Raw genomic sequence first — 15,765 nt, forward strand, 5'->3', positions numbered from 1 at the left:
AAGTTACATTAAATCACAATGTTGATATTGCTGAGCAAATTTAGCTTAATTGATAACGTTCACATACATAATCCCCCAATGCATAGCTTTGCACGGCTCCAGTTTGCCACCTGCAGATTAACTGCGGCAATGGTGTGCTGGCAGAATTTCAATTGAGGAGTCCGACAGGTTGAGTTGCCCTCCTTTGTTCTCTGCATTGCAGCATACGTTGCATTATTTGCCATACAGCAATGGAACACAAGTTCATCCTTTTTGAAAATAAGAGATTTACAACCCCAGTAAAATTTAATCTTTATTGCATCACATTTCACAACAGTGCAAGTACTGTAGGAAGTGCAACACTTGGGATAAAGAATGTAACCGTTAAACATGGCAGTATATGTTCGACCAGACCACAGCCCATGCCGTCACAGCTAAGAAAACAGCACAGGAAAGCACTTGGACGTTTTCTGTCCCTTCAGCCAGAATCCTAGACTTACAAAATAAGCAAATGGAGAAACTGAGTAAGTGTGTTCTTTAAGCCAGGCAAGAACTGCTTTGGTGGTACTTCGGAGTTTCTCCGTAAGACAATGATATGAAACCAGCACTTATTGCCACATTAGCGATGGTGTATATGTAAACTTGAATAGTATGGGGATTTTGAACTAAAAGCATCAAGTTTTTCCATGATCAAAGAGGGAATGCAATTTATAACAAGAATAGTGCCTTTAGAAGCCACTTAGCACTTGTTACTTGAAAGGCGAAGGAGCTCTGGTTGGAATCTAAAAAGGTATGTAGAATGGGCAAGACAGTTTAAAGGGTAGTTGAAGCAGAGCATTAGCAAAAATGTCCTGACCTCCAAAAGACTCCTGGGAATCTTGGCCTACCCAAACCCACATGTCCATGCGCCACCATACCACCATCAGACCCCCACCATGAGTCTGGGCCGCTGCTTGGCCACCTTCCTGACATTTCTCAATAGCGGTAATGGTCAGGCTTGAAGGGTCCTTCGCGGGGCAGTCCTAGGTATTTGGCCTGCTTATCTGAAAGCTTGGTCAGCTTGACACCGAGCTTGTCAAGATGGGCAGCAGCCACCTCCTCATCCAGCTGCAGAACAAGAGAAAAGGATTTCACAAGTCAAATTCGGAATAAAAGTTTCCTTACACTGGGACAAAACACAACGATTAGTTACGGGGTTCAATCACTCAAACCACATTTACCCCACCAAACAAAACATTTACGTGCTTTGTTGCTCCCAAGCAGTTGGGTCAAAATCACAGGAAAAAATGTCAAAACTGGCCTCAATGCCAAGAGCAGACAGAATCCAATGGAGCTGTCAAAACAAGGCCGTCAAGACAAGGCTGAACATGAGGTTTTTAGCAACAGAAGAATGATATATCACAGGGGTGGTTCTTCTATTTGACAGACCATGTACTCTTCAACAAAATAAATAAAAACATTCTCTTATGGCAATAGGTTGACCTCTTAGGGATGGGTTAAGTTAGCAGCTGGAATGTTTTTATCACACGGGGTACTATGGATGCTATGGACAGAATTCCTGCTAGTCGGCAGACACTCAAGAGAACCTTCCCTGGCTTAGTTCCCAACTTCTCATGAGTATATCTCTTGCGCTCAGCTCTGAGCGTATGGCTTCAGTTAAAGGCCTTAAGATGTTCACCACAACCCATGTGTCACTCAGTGCAAAATGACACCGCAATGCAACATTTCTGCCCCAAGTACAGAGAGCCTCATTTGGCTACCCATTTCAGGGTTAATCATTAATCCATTATGCACATTTAGCCTAATTTCCATTTCTTTGAATAGTCACAAGACATAATATACACATGAAAAACTATGCCCAAAATTCTAAATGCACAGTGAAAGCAATGATGCCCAAATCCAACATGGGCTATTCATAATTCTGATAGTGAAATTGCCAATTCCCAGTCAGATGGCAGGACTGTCAATAGTCGAGCATTAAAGGGCAATTCCACTACTTTAACATAATTTTCATAATTTCCAGCACAATACCAGTGTTTACACATGTGACAACAGAGCACACTTACATTTTGTAGAAAAGAAAATTGAAAAGTTCTACCCAATCATTTTCAAACACTAAGATTCGTGGAGATATGGGGAGCAAGGAAACTCATTGCAGTTTGAAAAAAAAAATCTGTTTTTCCTCATTTTAATACTACCCGGCGATGACAAGCATTTATTTTTTTATTTTTTTAAAGGACCTTCTGACCTTAACACCAGATCAACGAAACACGCCATTTTCACATACTGTATGGTATGGTGCTGAGATAATAAATAGGTTGAAAGTGGCAGAATTGGCCATTAAGAAAATCAACTCAAGCAGATATCAATAAAATATGCACTACACAGTTCTGCAAACTGAATTACAGGCTACTCTGTAATGTTAATGGAGCATATTTGATTACATACTACTAACTGCAAAATTGCACGTCTAATGCTGAGAACTGGAAAATCTACTTTTGTCCACCTGGTATTTTTCCTCAGTCTGAAACCAGTTCATGTCGACCAAGGGTTACAGCAGGGTCAATTTAGGATAGAATGCTCGCTTTTTAGAGAATACCACATGGTATGCACTCAACATTTCTTCCTAATAAAACTGTATACAGCTGCAGGCACTGAAAACATTGAACCCTTTTACAGGTTGTGACAAACTATCGCTATAAGTCGCAAGACTAGAGCGCCATATTGCACACGCATTGCAGCATTTGTTCTGCCAAATTCAGTGCCCGCAACCGCATAGCTACATAATACACACCAATCTTGTGGAAATTGGAAACGTCGTTTCTTCACTCAGTGGCTCACCTTCTTGGGCAGGAAGTAAACTCCCAGGGGGTACTTGCTGGTGTTCTTCCACAGCTCAATCTGGGCCAACACCTGGTTGGTGAAGGAGTTGCTCATGACAAAGCTGGGGTGACCCATGGCACAGCCCAGATTAACCAATCTGCCCTCAGCCAGCACGATGATGTGGCGGCCGTTCTTCATGCGGTAGCGGTCCACCTGGCGGGAGGAGAACGTTGGTATAGGACAATGGCCGAAACTCAAGAGCTCAATTACTGTAGACTAACCACACACACTAAATGTGCTCTGTATGTTATGTCTTACCTGTGGCTTGATGTTTATCTTCTCGGCTGCGTTGGCGTTGAGCCAGTTCATGTCGATCTCACAGTCGAAGTGGCCGATGTTGCAAACGATGGAGTCGTCTTTCATGTGCTCAAAGTGTCTGGGGAACACACCAGCGTACACATTAATGGCCTGTTGTAGACACGGCAGCAGTTGCGTTTCAGAGAAGGATGCTGTTGCCCCTAAAAACTCAGAAATGTCTACTGGTTACAGAAAGATGATCAAGTTTCCCCACTTGAAAGAATCAACCAATAGGAAGCTCTACTTAAATAACTTAAGTTAATGTTAAAACTCAGATTCCCAGTTTGATGGCATGTGAATGCAGCATCAGGTCAGCTTTAAGTTTCCTCCACTAATGGGAAGGCTAGTGGTCAATCTTCAAAAAGGATTGGGCGAGAATAAGCCGATCCGAGATCTGTACCTAGAGGTAACTTCTACTCAATGCATGTGTGTTGAATAGAATCACTGAATTGAGGAATAATAACGAGGTAGGAGTTAACTGTTCTTCTGATCGGACAGTGCTGAACACAAGTTGCTCTACATGTCTCCAAAATGATACCTACTTGCCCAAAAGAATGTCCTCACAGCCAGTGGTGGTCACAAAGATGTTTCCCTCCTTGCAAGCCTCCTCCATGGTGGTGACTTCGTATCCTACAACATTATCACAAAATACAATTAAATACTACACAATAAGGCCTCCCAAGTGGCGCAGTGGTCTAAGGCACTGCATCGCAGTGCTAGCTGTGCCACTAGAAATTCTGGGTTCGAGTCCAGGCTCTGTCGCAGCCGGCCGTGACCGGGAGGCGCACAATTGGCCCAGCGTCGTCCGGGTTAGGGGAGGGTTTGGCCGGCAGGGATATCCTTGTCTCATCGTGCACTAGCGACTCCTGTGACGGGCCGGGTGCAGTGCACGCTGACCAGGTCGCCAGGTGTACGGTGTTTCCTCCGACACATTGGTGCGGCTGGCTTCCGGGTTGGATGGGCATGGTGTCAAGAAGCAGTGCGGCTTGGTTGGGTTGTGTTTTCTGAGGACGCATGGCTCTCGACCTTCGCCTCTCCCGAGTCCGTACGGGAGTTACAGCGATGAGAAAAGACTAACTACTACTACCACCAATTGGATACCACGAAATTGGGGAGAAAAAAGGGATGAAAAAAAAACGACACAATAACTAGTATGTACTGTAGCAATACTACACAAATGTAGAATTCGTAATCAATAACATAAGCTCAAATGTAAAAGGTGAGCTCGCTGCTGCAGTGAACAAATGAGATGGGATAAAGCAGAAATTGTTGGCACGTCACTTCTAATATAGCTCTGAACTTAAAAACAGTTCTCAATTATATTTGCTAGGCACCCGAGATAAAGGAACACACACACCTATAACCTACTTTCTACTTTGAGCTGTTGAATCTCCAAGAACGTTCTGGGATAATGTCAATTAAATCAAAACAATAACGTTGTCATATAACCAAACTTTAAGAAGGTACAGACCCTCCATGGCAGCCTGCAGGGCGTTGATGGGGTCAACCTCTGTGACGATGACTCGGGCACCGAACCCACGGAGGGCCTGAACGCAGCCCTTGCCAACATCACCGTAACCGGCAACAACCGCAACCTTCCCGGCGATCATCACGTCTGTGGCCCGTTTGATCCCATCAATCAGAGACTCTCTGCAGCCGTACAGGTTGTCAAACTTGCTCTGGGGGGGGGGGGGGGGGGGGGGGGGCGAGAGAGCGATGGTATTAAGAGAGGGAGTTACTGTATTGGAACATAGTACCGATGCCTACTCAAGAAGATGCAACATTACAAAATGTGCAAGTATAAATGTATTTTAATCGTTGGATAAACCATGCAATTGTATCAGTTCTATTAATGACCCATCTATATTAATTCAGTTTACATTCTATATGTTGCACTCCCATTTAATACATAATTGCAGTCACCAGCATAATTTAAATGGCACCATTAAGAGCGGAGGATGTATGCATGGCACTACAATGGGAGGACGAGTGGGTCTACCTTGGTGACTGAGTCGTTGACGTTGATGGCTGGGATCTTGAGGTCGCCGTTCTTCAACATCTTGTACAGGTTGTGGACCCCGGTGGTGGTCTCCTCAGACACCCCCTTGATTCCTGAGGGGAGACAATTAACATTGTTTTGACTGTGTTTGACAATGTTAAATTAAGACCATTTTTCATGGCATCCACATCTGGTAGGTGGCACCAAAATAATGGCGGAAAATTATCAGGACCATAGCCGTATCTCTCCTCCGAGTTAAATACTATGAATGGCAAGTTAACATTCCCCAGGGACTGCATTTAAGTTAGTGGTCACTGTTCAGTGCCTGCTACATGTGGCTTGCCAAATCCCTTTAGTTATGAGGTTCTCTCAGTATTGGCTTTGTGGAGTAATGCTGCCACCTAGTGTACAAGACTCAAACCAACAGCCCTGGAGACAATTACAGCAGTACCACCCTTGCAAAAATGCATTGCAAAACTTGACATTGGGCAATCCCACTTATAGATCAGGGATTTTTAAGCTTAATATGCTCAAGCGGATCCTCGCCAACAGACTTGGAAGTTGTAGCTGAAAATAGGTAAATTAGGGGTAGTTAAAGGGGAGAGTCAATGAAACCAACCATGGAAGTACAGTATATTGTAGCAATTTCAGTGGGTAGCCCCGACCAGACACAAACCCAGGCCCAGCAACTGTCTTGACAACACCTTAACGGTTAAACCAAGAGGTTTGAACCACTTAACAGGCTCATTAGACGTTGCGTCATGGTTGCTACACCACCCCCGTTGTTCAGGAGAGAGTGCCCCCCACAACCCACTTTTGATACCAATGTTGCAAATTCCAGGGGGGGGGGGGGGTATCAACAACCAGGATTAAAATGAAGAGGGCCAACTGAAATTTGACTTAAGCTTTTACCCTAACGGACACTGGCAGGCAATGGCATCTAGGATTTGATCCCAACAACCCTCTGGTTGCCAGCTCACTTCCAACCAGATTATTCCCCAAATTCACTACATTATATTTTTATGATTGAATTCATTGACTCTCCCCTAATTTACTTATTTTTAGCTACACTTTAAGTCCTTTGGAGGGGATCAGCTTGAGAAAATCAAGGTGTAAAATAACTGATCTTACAGTTCATTTCCATTAAGACAACCCACATTAGTGGGCAGCCAGTGTTATGTTAATGTAGGCTCTAGTGTTTCACTCAGGAGTGTGACAAAGACTTGTGGTGAGCAGAATCAAACTCGGAAAGACTGTTGCTTTGCGAGAATGTTTTAAAAGTTCAGTTAGCCATTGTTAAGTAAATGCCAGCTGGAAAGTACACAGGGCCTTGCCCAGGGACGCAAAACTGACGAGGGACAAAAAGGTGACTTCTTTTTTGCACTGAAACATGCAAAAAAAACAATTATCCCTGCTAGGGGGAAATGCAGGTTTTAACTAATTAAACAACAAATACAATCTACATGATCAGTCTCTGTGTAAAATAAAGTGGTTTATGTGAACCTAACTCACAGCAAAAAAAAAAAAGTTATTTGTTGCCTAGACTTTACTGCAAACGACACTCAAGTCTTGAGAAAAATACATTAATATTGCAGTTAGCCATGACAGCCTTTATAATAGAACGCTTGTGACCAAACACCTAAATATCGCACTTGTGAAAAAAACATTAAAGTAGAAATAGAATGAAACAGGCATTCTATTGTTGCTCTATTATAGTGGCCACTATAGTTGACCTGCACAAGGCTACATGTGGGGAAAAGTAAACAGTCACCGAGTATATATATATTTTTATAATCCCCCTCACTCACGTGTTACTGTCAAGATCAACACAACATCTTACACTTTCTGCCTGTGGACATCTATTCTAGTATGTGCCAGCTGAGCACGATACCCTTTGTTGGTATAATTGATCTCCTTCAGGCAGAGTACACCTGGCATACCCCTTTTAATCCACTGTATTGAAAAAGTGAGAAGGGGGAAAGTGTGTGGTGTTCCATCGTGACTTCCAACTTAAGCCAGGCCCAGCTTCAGCTACGCTTGATCCCTGAATCTACTTGTTTAACAAGCAACGCCTCATTTTCACTTAATTTTCCAATTCCAAAAATTAACCACAAACTGTAGAGGGAAAACATTAGTTAACATTTCATAGATTGTCAGGGTCCAGTAAGCAACTAACACGTTATAACTTGAGGAATGGAGAACCCCCCCCCCCCCCCCCCCCATCCCACATGAACACGCACACTCAAATCTTCATTGCTGCGACTTGCTAGTTGGGATTTCTGCTCTTCACTCCGTTGACAGTTCAGCCTACATTTCACTGATTATAGTAGCAGAAAGCATGTTTTATTTGTGTCCTTCAAGGCAGCTGTCAATGATCATGTTAGGCTGCGTTTCATTGTGATTTTTATTGCGGTTCGGTCGTGGGGAAGGCGCTAGTAACGTCTGCAGTTTTCGGTTTGGCTATTGTTGAGTGTATTACTCTATAAATAAATCTCTTTCCCAAAATTGGTCATCTCTCCCATGTCTTATTCGATTAGTAGTTCTGAAATGTTTGCATGCCTACATTTTACTCCCTCTGTTTAATATAACACACATACATTAATGATTAATTTAGGTTGCCTTTCCTGATGAAGTTTGTTCTATAGAAAGTATTTAACTGATGTGTGCCACTAGTTACAAAATTAAGGAAATTAGTGAGGGGGGGGTCCCACCTATCTTGGGACTGCAAGGCCTGGCACACTTCATAATCATTTTGGTAGCTAAACTGACAACAGAGTGAGGAGCAGAAATCTCAACTAGCAAGCAAGTCGCAGCAATGAAGAATTGAGTGTGTGCGCGCTCACACTAGGGGGGGAGAATTCTGTCAGGGGGAGATTTTAGTATACCAGTTAATACTAAAGCGAATGGTTAGGTTACTAACGTTAGCTAGCTACTTTTCCCACCATAAACGCAATTAAATTGGCTAATTTTGCTCAACATTTCTCTGGCTAGCTAACGGAGAATTCGATCCTACTATAGCAATATACTTAAAAATGCTAACAATATTTCTTCCACCACACTTTCTCCCTCACCTCAATTTCCAAATGCCAGTTATTTTTTGGTTACAGCTCATGACGTACAATTCATGACCTTCTCACCCCCATTGTCAGGCTTCTCACCTACCTCTGTTATCGTTCAGGGGACACGCTGCTGTAGCTGGTAAACTGCCATTCCACTCTCCGCAATTTCAACACGCGCTGATGCTGTAACTAGCACATTGGTTCTCTTCAGTCGCGTTACGCATTCTACTGTTATGTGAACGATTGGCTGAACCTTGGATACAGCCAGTATTGCCTCACTCGTTCGCACACAGCCAGTAGTCACCCAAAATGTAAAAGCAGCCCAAGAGTCACAGCGCTATGCCTCCCCTGGCTTAGGCACCCTCCCCACCACCAAGCACAGCCCAACCAGGCATTGTGCTCATAAAGGAATGCACGTCGCATTCCAGCAACTTCAGACAGAAAACAACTTAGCTGTACTAGTTCACTCGCTCGTATCTGCCCTCTCATTGGCTAGAAGGTTTCACCTGATCTCGCCTTTCATCTTTGAGGACATGCATTTCCATTGTTAGAGCAGTCACCATCTTGTCAATATAATAGATCTTTGATATTTCCTACCTGCAGCAGCACTAGTGGACAATGCAGGAAATGCCAGTGAAAGCACAGTGCCTCAAAAAGTGCCCCAAAACTCCTGGCCCCACCCATACGCCAAGGCAAGTCCCAACAAACCCTCACACTTTACAGATCTGTAAACATCAGAGTTCAAAATGTGTATGCACAGCAGTGTCCTAGAATATTGGGCCAGTTGGCTTTCATACTTTTGGTATTCTAAGCACTGCTCAGGCCACTTCAACTGTCACCACATTAAAATGAATAGACGTGTACATGGAACCCTGTTGGTTGGGGATTTTGGGATATGCATCCCATGGACGGTGGTCTCAGAGCAGCCTAGCTATGTCACAATGGGATGCCGGACAAGCGAGTCTGCGGACTCAATTACGCTGAAAGCAAAACGGGCGCTCAACCACTACACTGCTTTATTAAACCTACCCTGATCTGGTGGAGCAAATTGGGAGCAGTAAATCCTATGTTCCTCCCTATACCTTTAATGTTTGCAGATCTGTAAGGTGTAACAATACAGTGCCTTGTTTCATTAATTAAGCTGCCCCATCTGTGAGGCCCTGATGGTTGTCAGAGGTAGCTAGCTCCCGTACCTGACAGCAGTTTGGGGTACTTCTTGTGGACCATGTTGGTGAGGTCACCGCCATCGTCCAGGATCATGTTGAGGGGCTGGCCATCCTTCCAGTAGATGGTCTGCTCAATGCACCACACATACTCCTCATCGGTCATGCCCTTCCAGGCGTACACTGCAATGAAAGAGGCTTGAGAATCAGGGTTGAGGAGAGACTGCTTTGCAATGGCAGAGACAAGGGTTGTGGTCTATAGGCATGAAGACCTTTTAAAAAGGCACTACCAATTGGAATGTTAATTTTCATCTAAGATTTTATCCATTATGTGAAGTTCTTTTTAGTGAAACAAGTAATACATTCTTGGCTTATGATCAAATTCCTTGACAAATCCAACTACTGTTAACTGAAGTGCGAAGAGCTTTCCAAAACTCATTTGACACATAATGGCCGCGTTCCAGGTCCCCCCCCCCCCCCCCCCCCAGTCATACTGGGCTACGGATCACACCAGGAAAAGTGTTACTCAGGAATCACGTCAACCTATGCCATTCGAGGCTTTGAACAGCAAGTGGCTGAAACCTGCCTATAGCTCAAACCAATTAAGCACCCCACTGATGCAGACGCTGATACTCCTCTGCCTCGTAACTTCACACCCAGAACACCACTGAGTGTTACGTTATTACATGTAGAAAACCACACAGGAAATATCCTCTTGAACTTCAGATTGACATGACTGCAAGGGTAATGTTGCGCTAAGCAATGGTGACATCTGAGACATCCTAGGAGGAATGTTAGGCAAGGAATATAGGCCTTCTGCTGAATTAAAAATAAAACTGGACTGTGCAACACTCCACATTTAAGGAAAAATTAATGTTCCAGTTTATCGAGCGTGACAGTTCTATATATTGACATATCACATGATACCAGTCTATAGAGGGTGAACAACAGGCTTATTTAGCAGAACACTCTGCCCCTTAGGCATTAAAAGATCAATTGAGGACCCTTGTGTACTTCTGGTCTGCCTTATCTCTTACTGCCTTATCTCTTACTGTTGCACAGAGCCGGCAGGAACCAGTGCTAAACACAGAGCAGGTCTTGAGGCGTTATAAACAAACAGTTGTGTGTACCTGGAACCCCAGTTTTGGCAATGGCTGAAGCGGCGTGGTCCTGGGTGGAGAAGATATTGCAGCTGGACCATTGAACCTACAAAACGAGAAAAATGGTCACAGGTTGACTAGGACACTCCCACTCAGTACGCACTCCCACACAAGTCCTTTTGTAATTCTCAGAACATTGCTTACTGACAGATAACGGGTCCATTTAAAATCGTGCATGACATGACTCCTGACCCAATACAAGACGTTCCAGCACACTGCTCACTCACAAAGTTTAACTTTTATTTGAAATAGAACAGTCCTTTGTCAGATAATGTGATGAAGGTCAACAGACCAAGACGTTAGCATTTAAAGTACACAAGTGACATTTGAGGCTACATGCAGTGTGCAGGAAAGTCTCTAAGCAAACCTTAATAGAGGAAGACTGCATGGAAGTGTGTCTCTCACCTCGGCTCCGAGGGCAGTGAGGGTCTCAATGAGCACGGCGGTCTGCAGGGTCATGTGGAGGCAGCCTGCAATGCGGGCGCCCTTCAGGGGCTTGGACTGGCCGTACATCTCCCTCATCTTCATCAGGCCGGGCATCTCGTTCTCTGCAATGTCGATAGCTTTGCGGCCCCACTCCGCCAGGCTGATGTCAGCTACGGAGGGGGAAAAAAGACAATAAACTGCTACTTAATAAACAGGTTCTACATGTTGATTAAGTGATAGTTCAAAGTGTCAGAGGTTCTCAGACCTCAAAATGTTAGTTAGAAAGGGGTATGCACCTTCTAAAGTGCTCAAATAAGCCAGAGTTTATCCTTCTCAATTATTTGGCCTTCTGAGCTTTTATTTGAGTAAACTATCACTTTAAGTCCAAGTTATGCTACTTCTGAATAACTGAGGTTATGTATACTGAACAAAAATCTAAAGGCAAAACGTAAAGTGCTGGTCCCATGTTTCATGAGCTGAAAGAAGCTCCCAGAAATGTTCCATACTCGCAAAAGGCTAATTTCTCTCAAATGTTGTGCACAGATCTGTTTACATCCCTGTTTACATCCCTGTTTGTAAGCATTTTACCCGTTGTCAAGATAATCTATTCACCTGACAGGGGTGACATATCAAGTAGATGATTAAACAGCATGTTCATTATATAGGTGCACCTTGTGCTGGGGACAATAAAAGGCCACTAAAATGTGCCGTTGTCACAACACAATGCCACACGTCAAGTTCGGGGAGCATGCAATTCGCAAGGAAAGTCCACTAGAGCTGTTGCCAGCGAACCTAATGTTAATTTCTCTACCATAAGCCGCCTCCAACATAGTTTTAGAGAATTTGGCAGTACGTCTAACCGGCCTCCCAATCGCAGAGCACATGTAACACCAGCCCAGGACTTCCACATCTGGCTTCTTCACTTGTGGGATCGTAAGAGGATGGGGGATATTACAGCGCCCCTGCCCAGTCATGTGAAATCCATAGATTAGGTTCTTATTTTTTTTATTTCAGTGGACTGATTTCCTTATATGAACTAACTCAGCCAAATCTTTGAAATTGTTGCATCTAATTTTTTTCAGTGTAGGTTGATCAAGTCTGAACCGTCCATGATAATTTCCATCCCTTAGCATCTCCTTCACTTCGTGGCCATTGATTTGAAAGAATTTGCGATTTATCCAAAACTTTCATTGCGAGTGGTCATCTCATGATCTATTGAGATCAAGCTGTGGTTTAGGAGAGCGGGCTGGCAGTGAGAGTAGTTTGCCTTAAAGTTAGACATTGGCAGCTGCCTTGCTCTGGCTGAACTCGCTTGGGACTCAACATCAGTTGCAGCTTCCACCGACTACTGGATCTTAACAGCTGCAATACAACACTGCGCTCTTCAGAGGTCTCCTAACTGAACAAAGCCCATTCAAATAGACGGTAAATGTTCCTAAACATTACTGTATATTCACAAAGCAGTAAGCCGCCACAAGGGATTTCATGACTCTCCGACGCTGCCTAAAGTCTCTGTATAAAAACACAAATATGCCTCGCACATTATAGTTTTGGGCACATTTGGAATTTAACTTTCATATAAGCAAGAAATAATTGTTCAAATACAAGACACTTACTGTACAGATTAGAAATGTTGCACCTGGCTGTATTTTGAGAAAGAGGAAATTAATGGTCCAATGGAAATTCAAGCACAAGGTGATAAGATGTCACATAGTAAGTGTATCTAAACTGCACACAGAATGTATATTTTGTATTTGAAAGACTCTCGCTTATGAAAGTTAAGTTCCAAAGGTTTCCAAAACCATATCGCAAGGCAAAGCGTTGGGATTAAACAAAGAATCTGGATTTATTGTTCACGAGGGAGCCAGCTGTGATCAGTACAATCAGCTGAGAACCCATGGGTTGCCAGCTGTAAACTGGGTATACACCACTAGGGTCGAGAGTTAAACTGAACCTTACTCCTCCTGAAAGCCAGTCAGATGCGGTGAGCCAGAATGTGCCAACTGCAAACAACCACACTGAACTGGAGCAGTCCAGCTTGCGTCAAGTGTCCAAAATATGTCCACACTCTGCAAAACTATCAAGACTGAGGCAAAACATGGGGTGCTCAAAAGTAGCCATGGATATTATTCCAGGATGTTTGAGATTATATTAAAAAAAAGGCCTAGTTCACCAACATAGAGTTAATGATACAATGCTAAAAGTATCATTTGGGCAACTCTGACACAGAAACTTGTGGAACAAAGCCATTTTCCTTTCTACCTTGGACACCCTCCCAAGTTGAATTTTACGTTTAAAGTGGTCATGCAGGGGTTATGGTTAGGGCACTAACTATGAAGCCACTGTTTAACTATCCCTAATCTATTCCTAAAAAATAAAAGGTCTCAGGGTGACAAGTGAGGACTGAAAAATACTAGGTGAGACATTTTAAAATGTTATGTAACCAAGTAAGACAGACTGGTAGAAAGGTGAAATACTAAACGGTTATCGAACCCTTCCAAGCAAGTGTGGAGATTTTTCCCTTTATACATGGGTAATTTGTCACCAAAGTCAGAAGTTTATAATTGTTTTATTTTACCTTTATTTAATTAGTAAAGTCAGTTAATTAAATATACATTCTTATTTACAATGAAAGGCTTTTTTTTTTATCTCAACAAGTCTTAACTTGTGCCCAATTCCCTCCAAAGTTGAACCATAAAAAACAGTATGGATTTAGTGCGGAAACAATAGCACACTGTTATAGTGCCCTGCTTTGCCAGACTGCCTGTCAATCAATGAAAACTGGCGGCTCCACACACTGACATTTAGGTATTGTAGTTTTACTACCAAGTTCCGAATACGAACGAAAGCACCAAGCTCGACTAAATGGACTACAACTACCAATAACTTAGAAATAAGTATTCTGAATGAAACCATGCTTGCGGGCCAGTGTTATGTTCGTTATGCCGACTCTATTCGTTCTGTAACCAAATGTAACAAAACTTGCATTTCACCAAATTATGTGATTTACATGTTGCAATTTCTGTTAGTGGTTATGCATGGGTAAAGCGTTGTAAAAAATAAATAAATGAATAACAGAAGGCAGCAGGAAAATGGACCATGTGTTCCACCTCAACTGGATTATACACGTTTATAAAATACCAGTGCAAATGTTTTGTTAACTAAATGTCTAAAGATACAATGTTTGCTAACTAAGTTATTTTAGAGTCACACAAATTACCCACTAGCTAGCCAATTGAAGGCTAAAATCAATGCTACGCGACAGCATTAGCCGGATAGCCACCCGGTAATCCACAATCAATGAAGGACTTGAAGCTCGCGTGTATGATAAAGAATATAAATAAATGGAAAATCATACTGACCAACTTTGAAGGGCAGTTTCTCGGACATGATTGTCTTCTTTTGGATCGTTCAGTCGTGATCGCTGTATGGTTGTTACTGCCTGGCTTTGGACAGGGACAGAGAAGGAGGGAACGATAGGTGTGAACATGAATTTAAGTAGCCGTCATTTTCCCTCTTGTAATATTCATGAGGTCCCATGCCAATCTTCCACCTTACGTTTCCAATTGGCTAAGAATGTTCCTGCCCCGTATGAGAGGAAACCCATAGGCTCTCACAGCCACCGGGAGTGGCAGCCAATAAGAACCCGAATCTCAAGGTGGGTGTGTTGCTCAATAGAGCGGGGAAGAGCCAAAGCTGCAGCCCAATATGGCAACCAAAACGCTCTGCTATAGGTAGACGGTTTTTGATTGAGCTGTTTCTTTTTTCTTCTTCCGTTTTTAAACCATAGGATGAGTCGTATTTCACTAATACTTTTACACAAATAATTATACATTTCAGCTATAAAACTGCTGATTGTTTATTTTTAATTAAAAGTATTGATGATAGGTGTAGGCTACTGTTGTGTCATAGGTTGTATGCGTGTGTTTACTGTCACCCTGATATTGGCTAGTAAGTACTTCCTATGTAGTTAACGTGTTTGTCAAGCAGGAGGGGGTGGGGGGTAATATGGCCAATATACCACGACTAAGGGCTGTTCTTGGCCATATACCACAAACCCCTGAGGTGCTTTATTGCTATTTTAAACTGGTTACTAAAGTAATTAGAGCTGTAAAAATAAATGTTTTGTCATACCCATGGTATACAGTCTCATATACCACAGCTGTCAGCCAATCAGCATTCAGGGATGGAACCACCCAGTTTATAATATGAATTACAGTGACATCTAGATGGTTAATTATATTATTTAATGTGACATCTAGATGGTTAATAATATTCGTTATTAGTTGTGTAGACTGCTATCATACTTGAAATAAAATAATGTGAGAAAATGGTCATAGATACCACCAGCGACATGACCATGATACCCAAGTTGGAAGCACTTGAAGTTGGTTGGCAGAACACCGGAGTAGTGAGCACTCATCACCGCCTTATCGACTCGTAGTGCAGCCCAATCAGCTACGCAAAATGGCCTTGGCTTGGGGGGCAAAAAAATCGGCCCAATTAGCTGATTCGCTTTCCCATACACCCACTCACCATATTGGAACGCAGATACCCCCTTCTCAAAGCGAGAGGGATAATCCTTAGTGGGGGCGAAGTTCATCGATTCCCGTCGATGGAGAACCATATTTGTTGTATGTGACAGTAAAATATCCTTATGATGACTATAACATTTCTTGGCACCTTCAATTATTGCACATTTTCTCATAAAAAGTATATTTGAACACTATCTGCACAGGCAAATTTGACGAACCGCTAAACTTGGAACCAATCAGAACTCCCGTACATACCCCTCGTGA

The 15,765-nt window shown here is 43.0% G+C and overlaps 1 protein-coding gene across 1 annotated transcript; it reads right to left on the reverse strand.

Annotated features, from left to right (window-relative positions):
* Window positions 1-274: 274 nt before the first annotated feature.
* LOC120064991 (adenosylhomocysteinase B) lies at window positions 275-14,462 on the reverse strand. The gene is made up of 10 exons (XM_039015614.1): window positions 14,329-14,462; window positions 10,946-11,136; window positions 10,511-10,586; window positions 9,411-9,563; window positions 5,159-5,271; window positions 4,631-4,838; window positions 3,702-3,789; window positions 3,121-3,238; window positions 2,821-3,015; window positions 275-1,086 (listed from the first exon to the last, which is right to left on the reverse strand). Exons 1-10 carry the CDS (start codon window positions 14,354-14,356, stop codon window positions 955-957), a joined length of 1,302 nt encoding a protein of 433 aa, XP_038871542.1. The 5' UTR covers window positions 14,357-14,462; the 3' UTR covers window positions 275-954.
* Window positions 14,463-15,765: the final 1,303 nt, after the last annotated feature.

This window comes from Salvelinus namaycush, chromosome 20 (genome assembly GCF_016432855.1).
Source record: "Salvelinus namaycush isolate Seneca chromosome 20, SaNama_1.0, whole genome shotgun sequence".
NCBI classification, from domain to species: domain Eukaryota; kingdom Metazoa; phylum Chordata; class Actinopteri; order Salmoniformes; family Salmonidae; genus Salvelinus; species Salvelinus namaycush.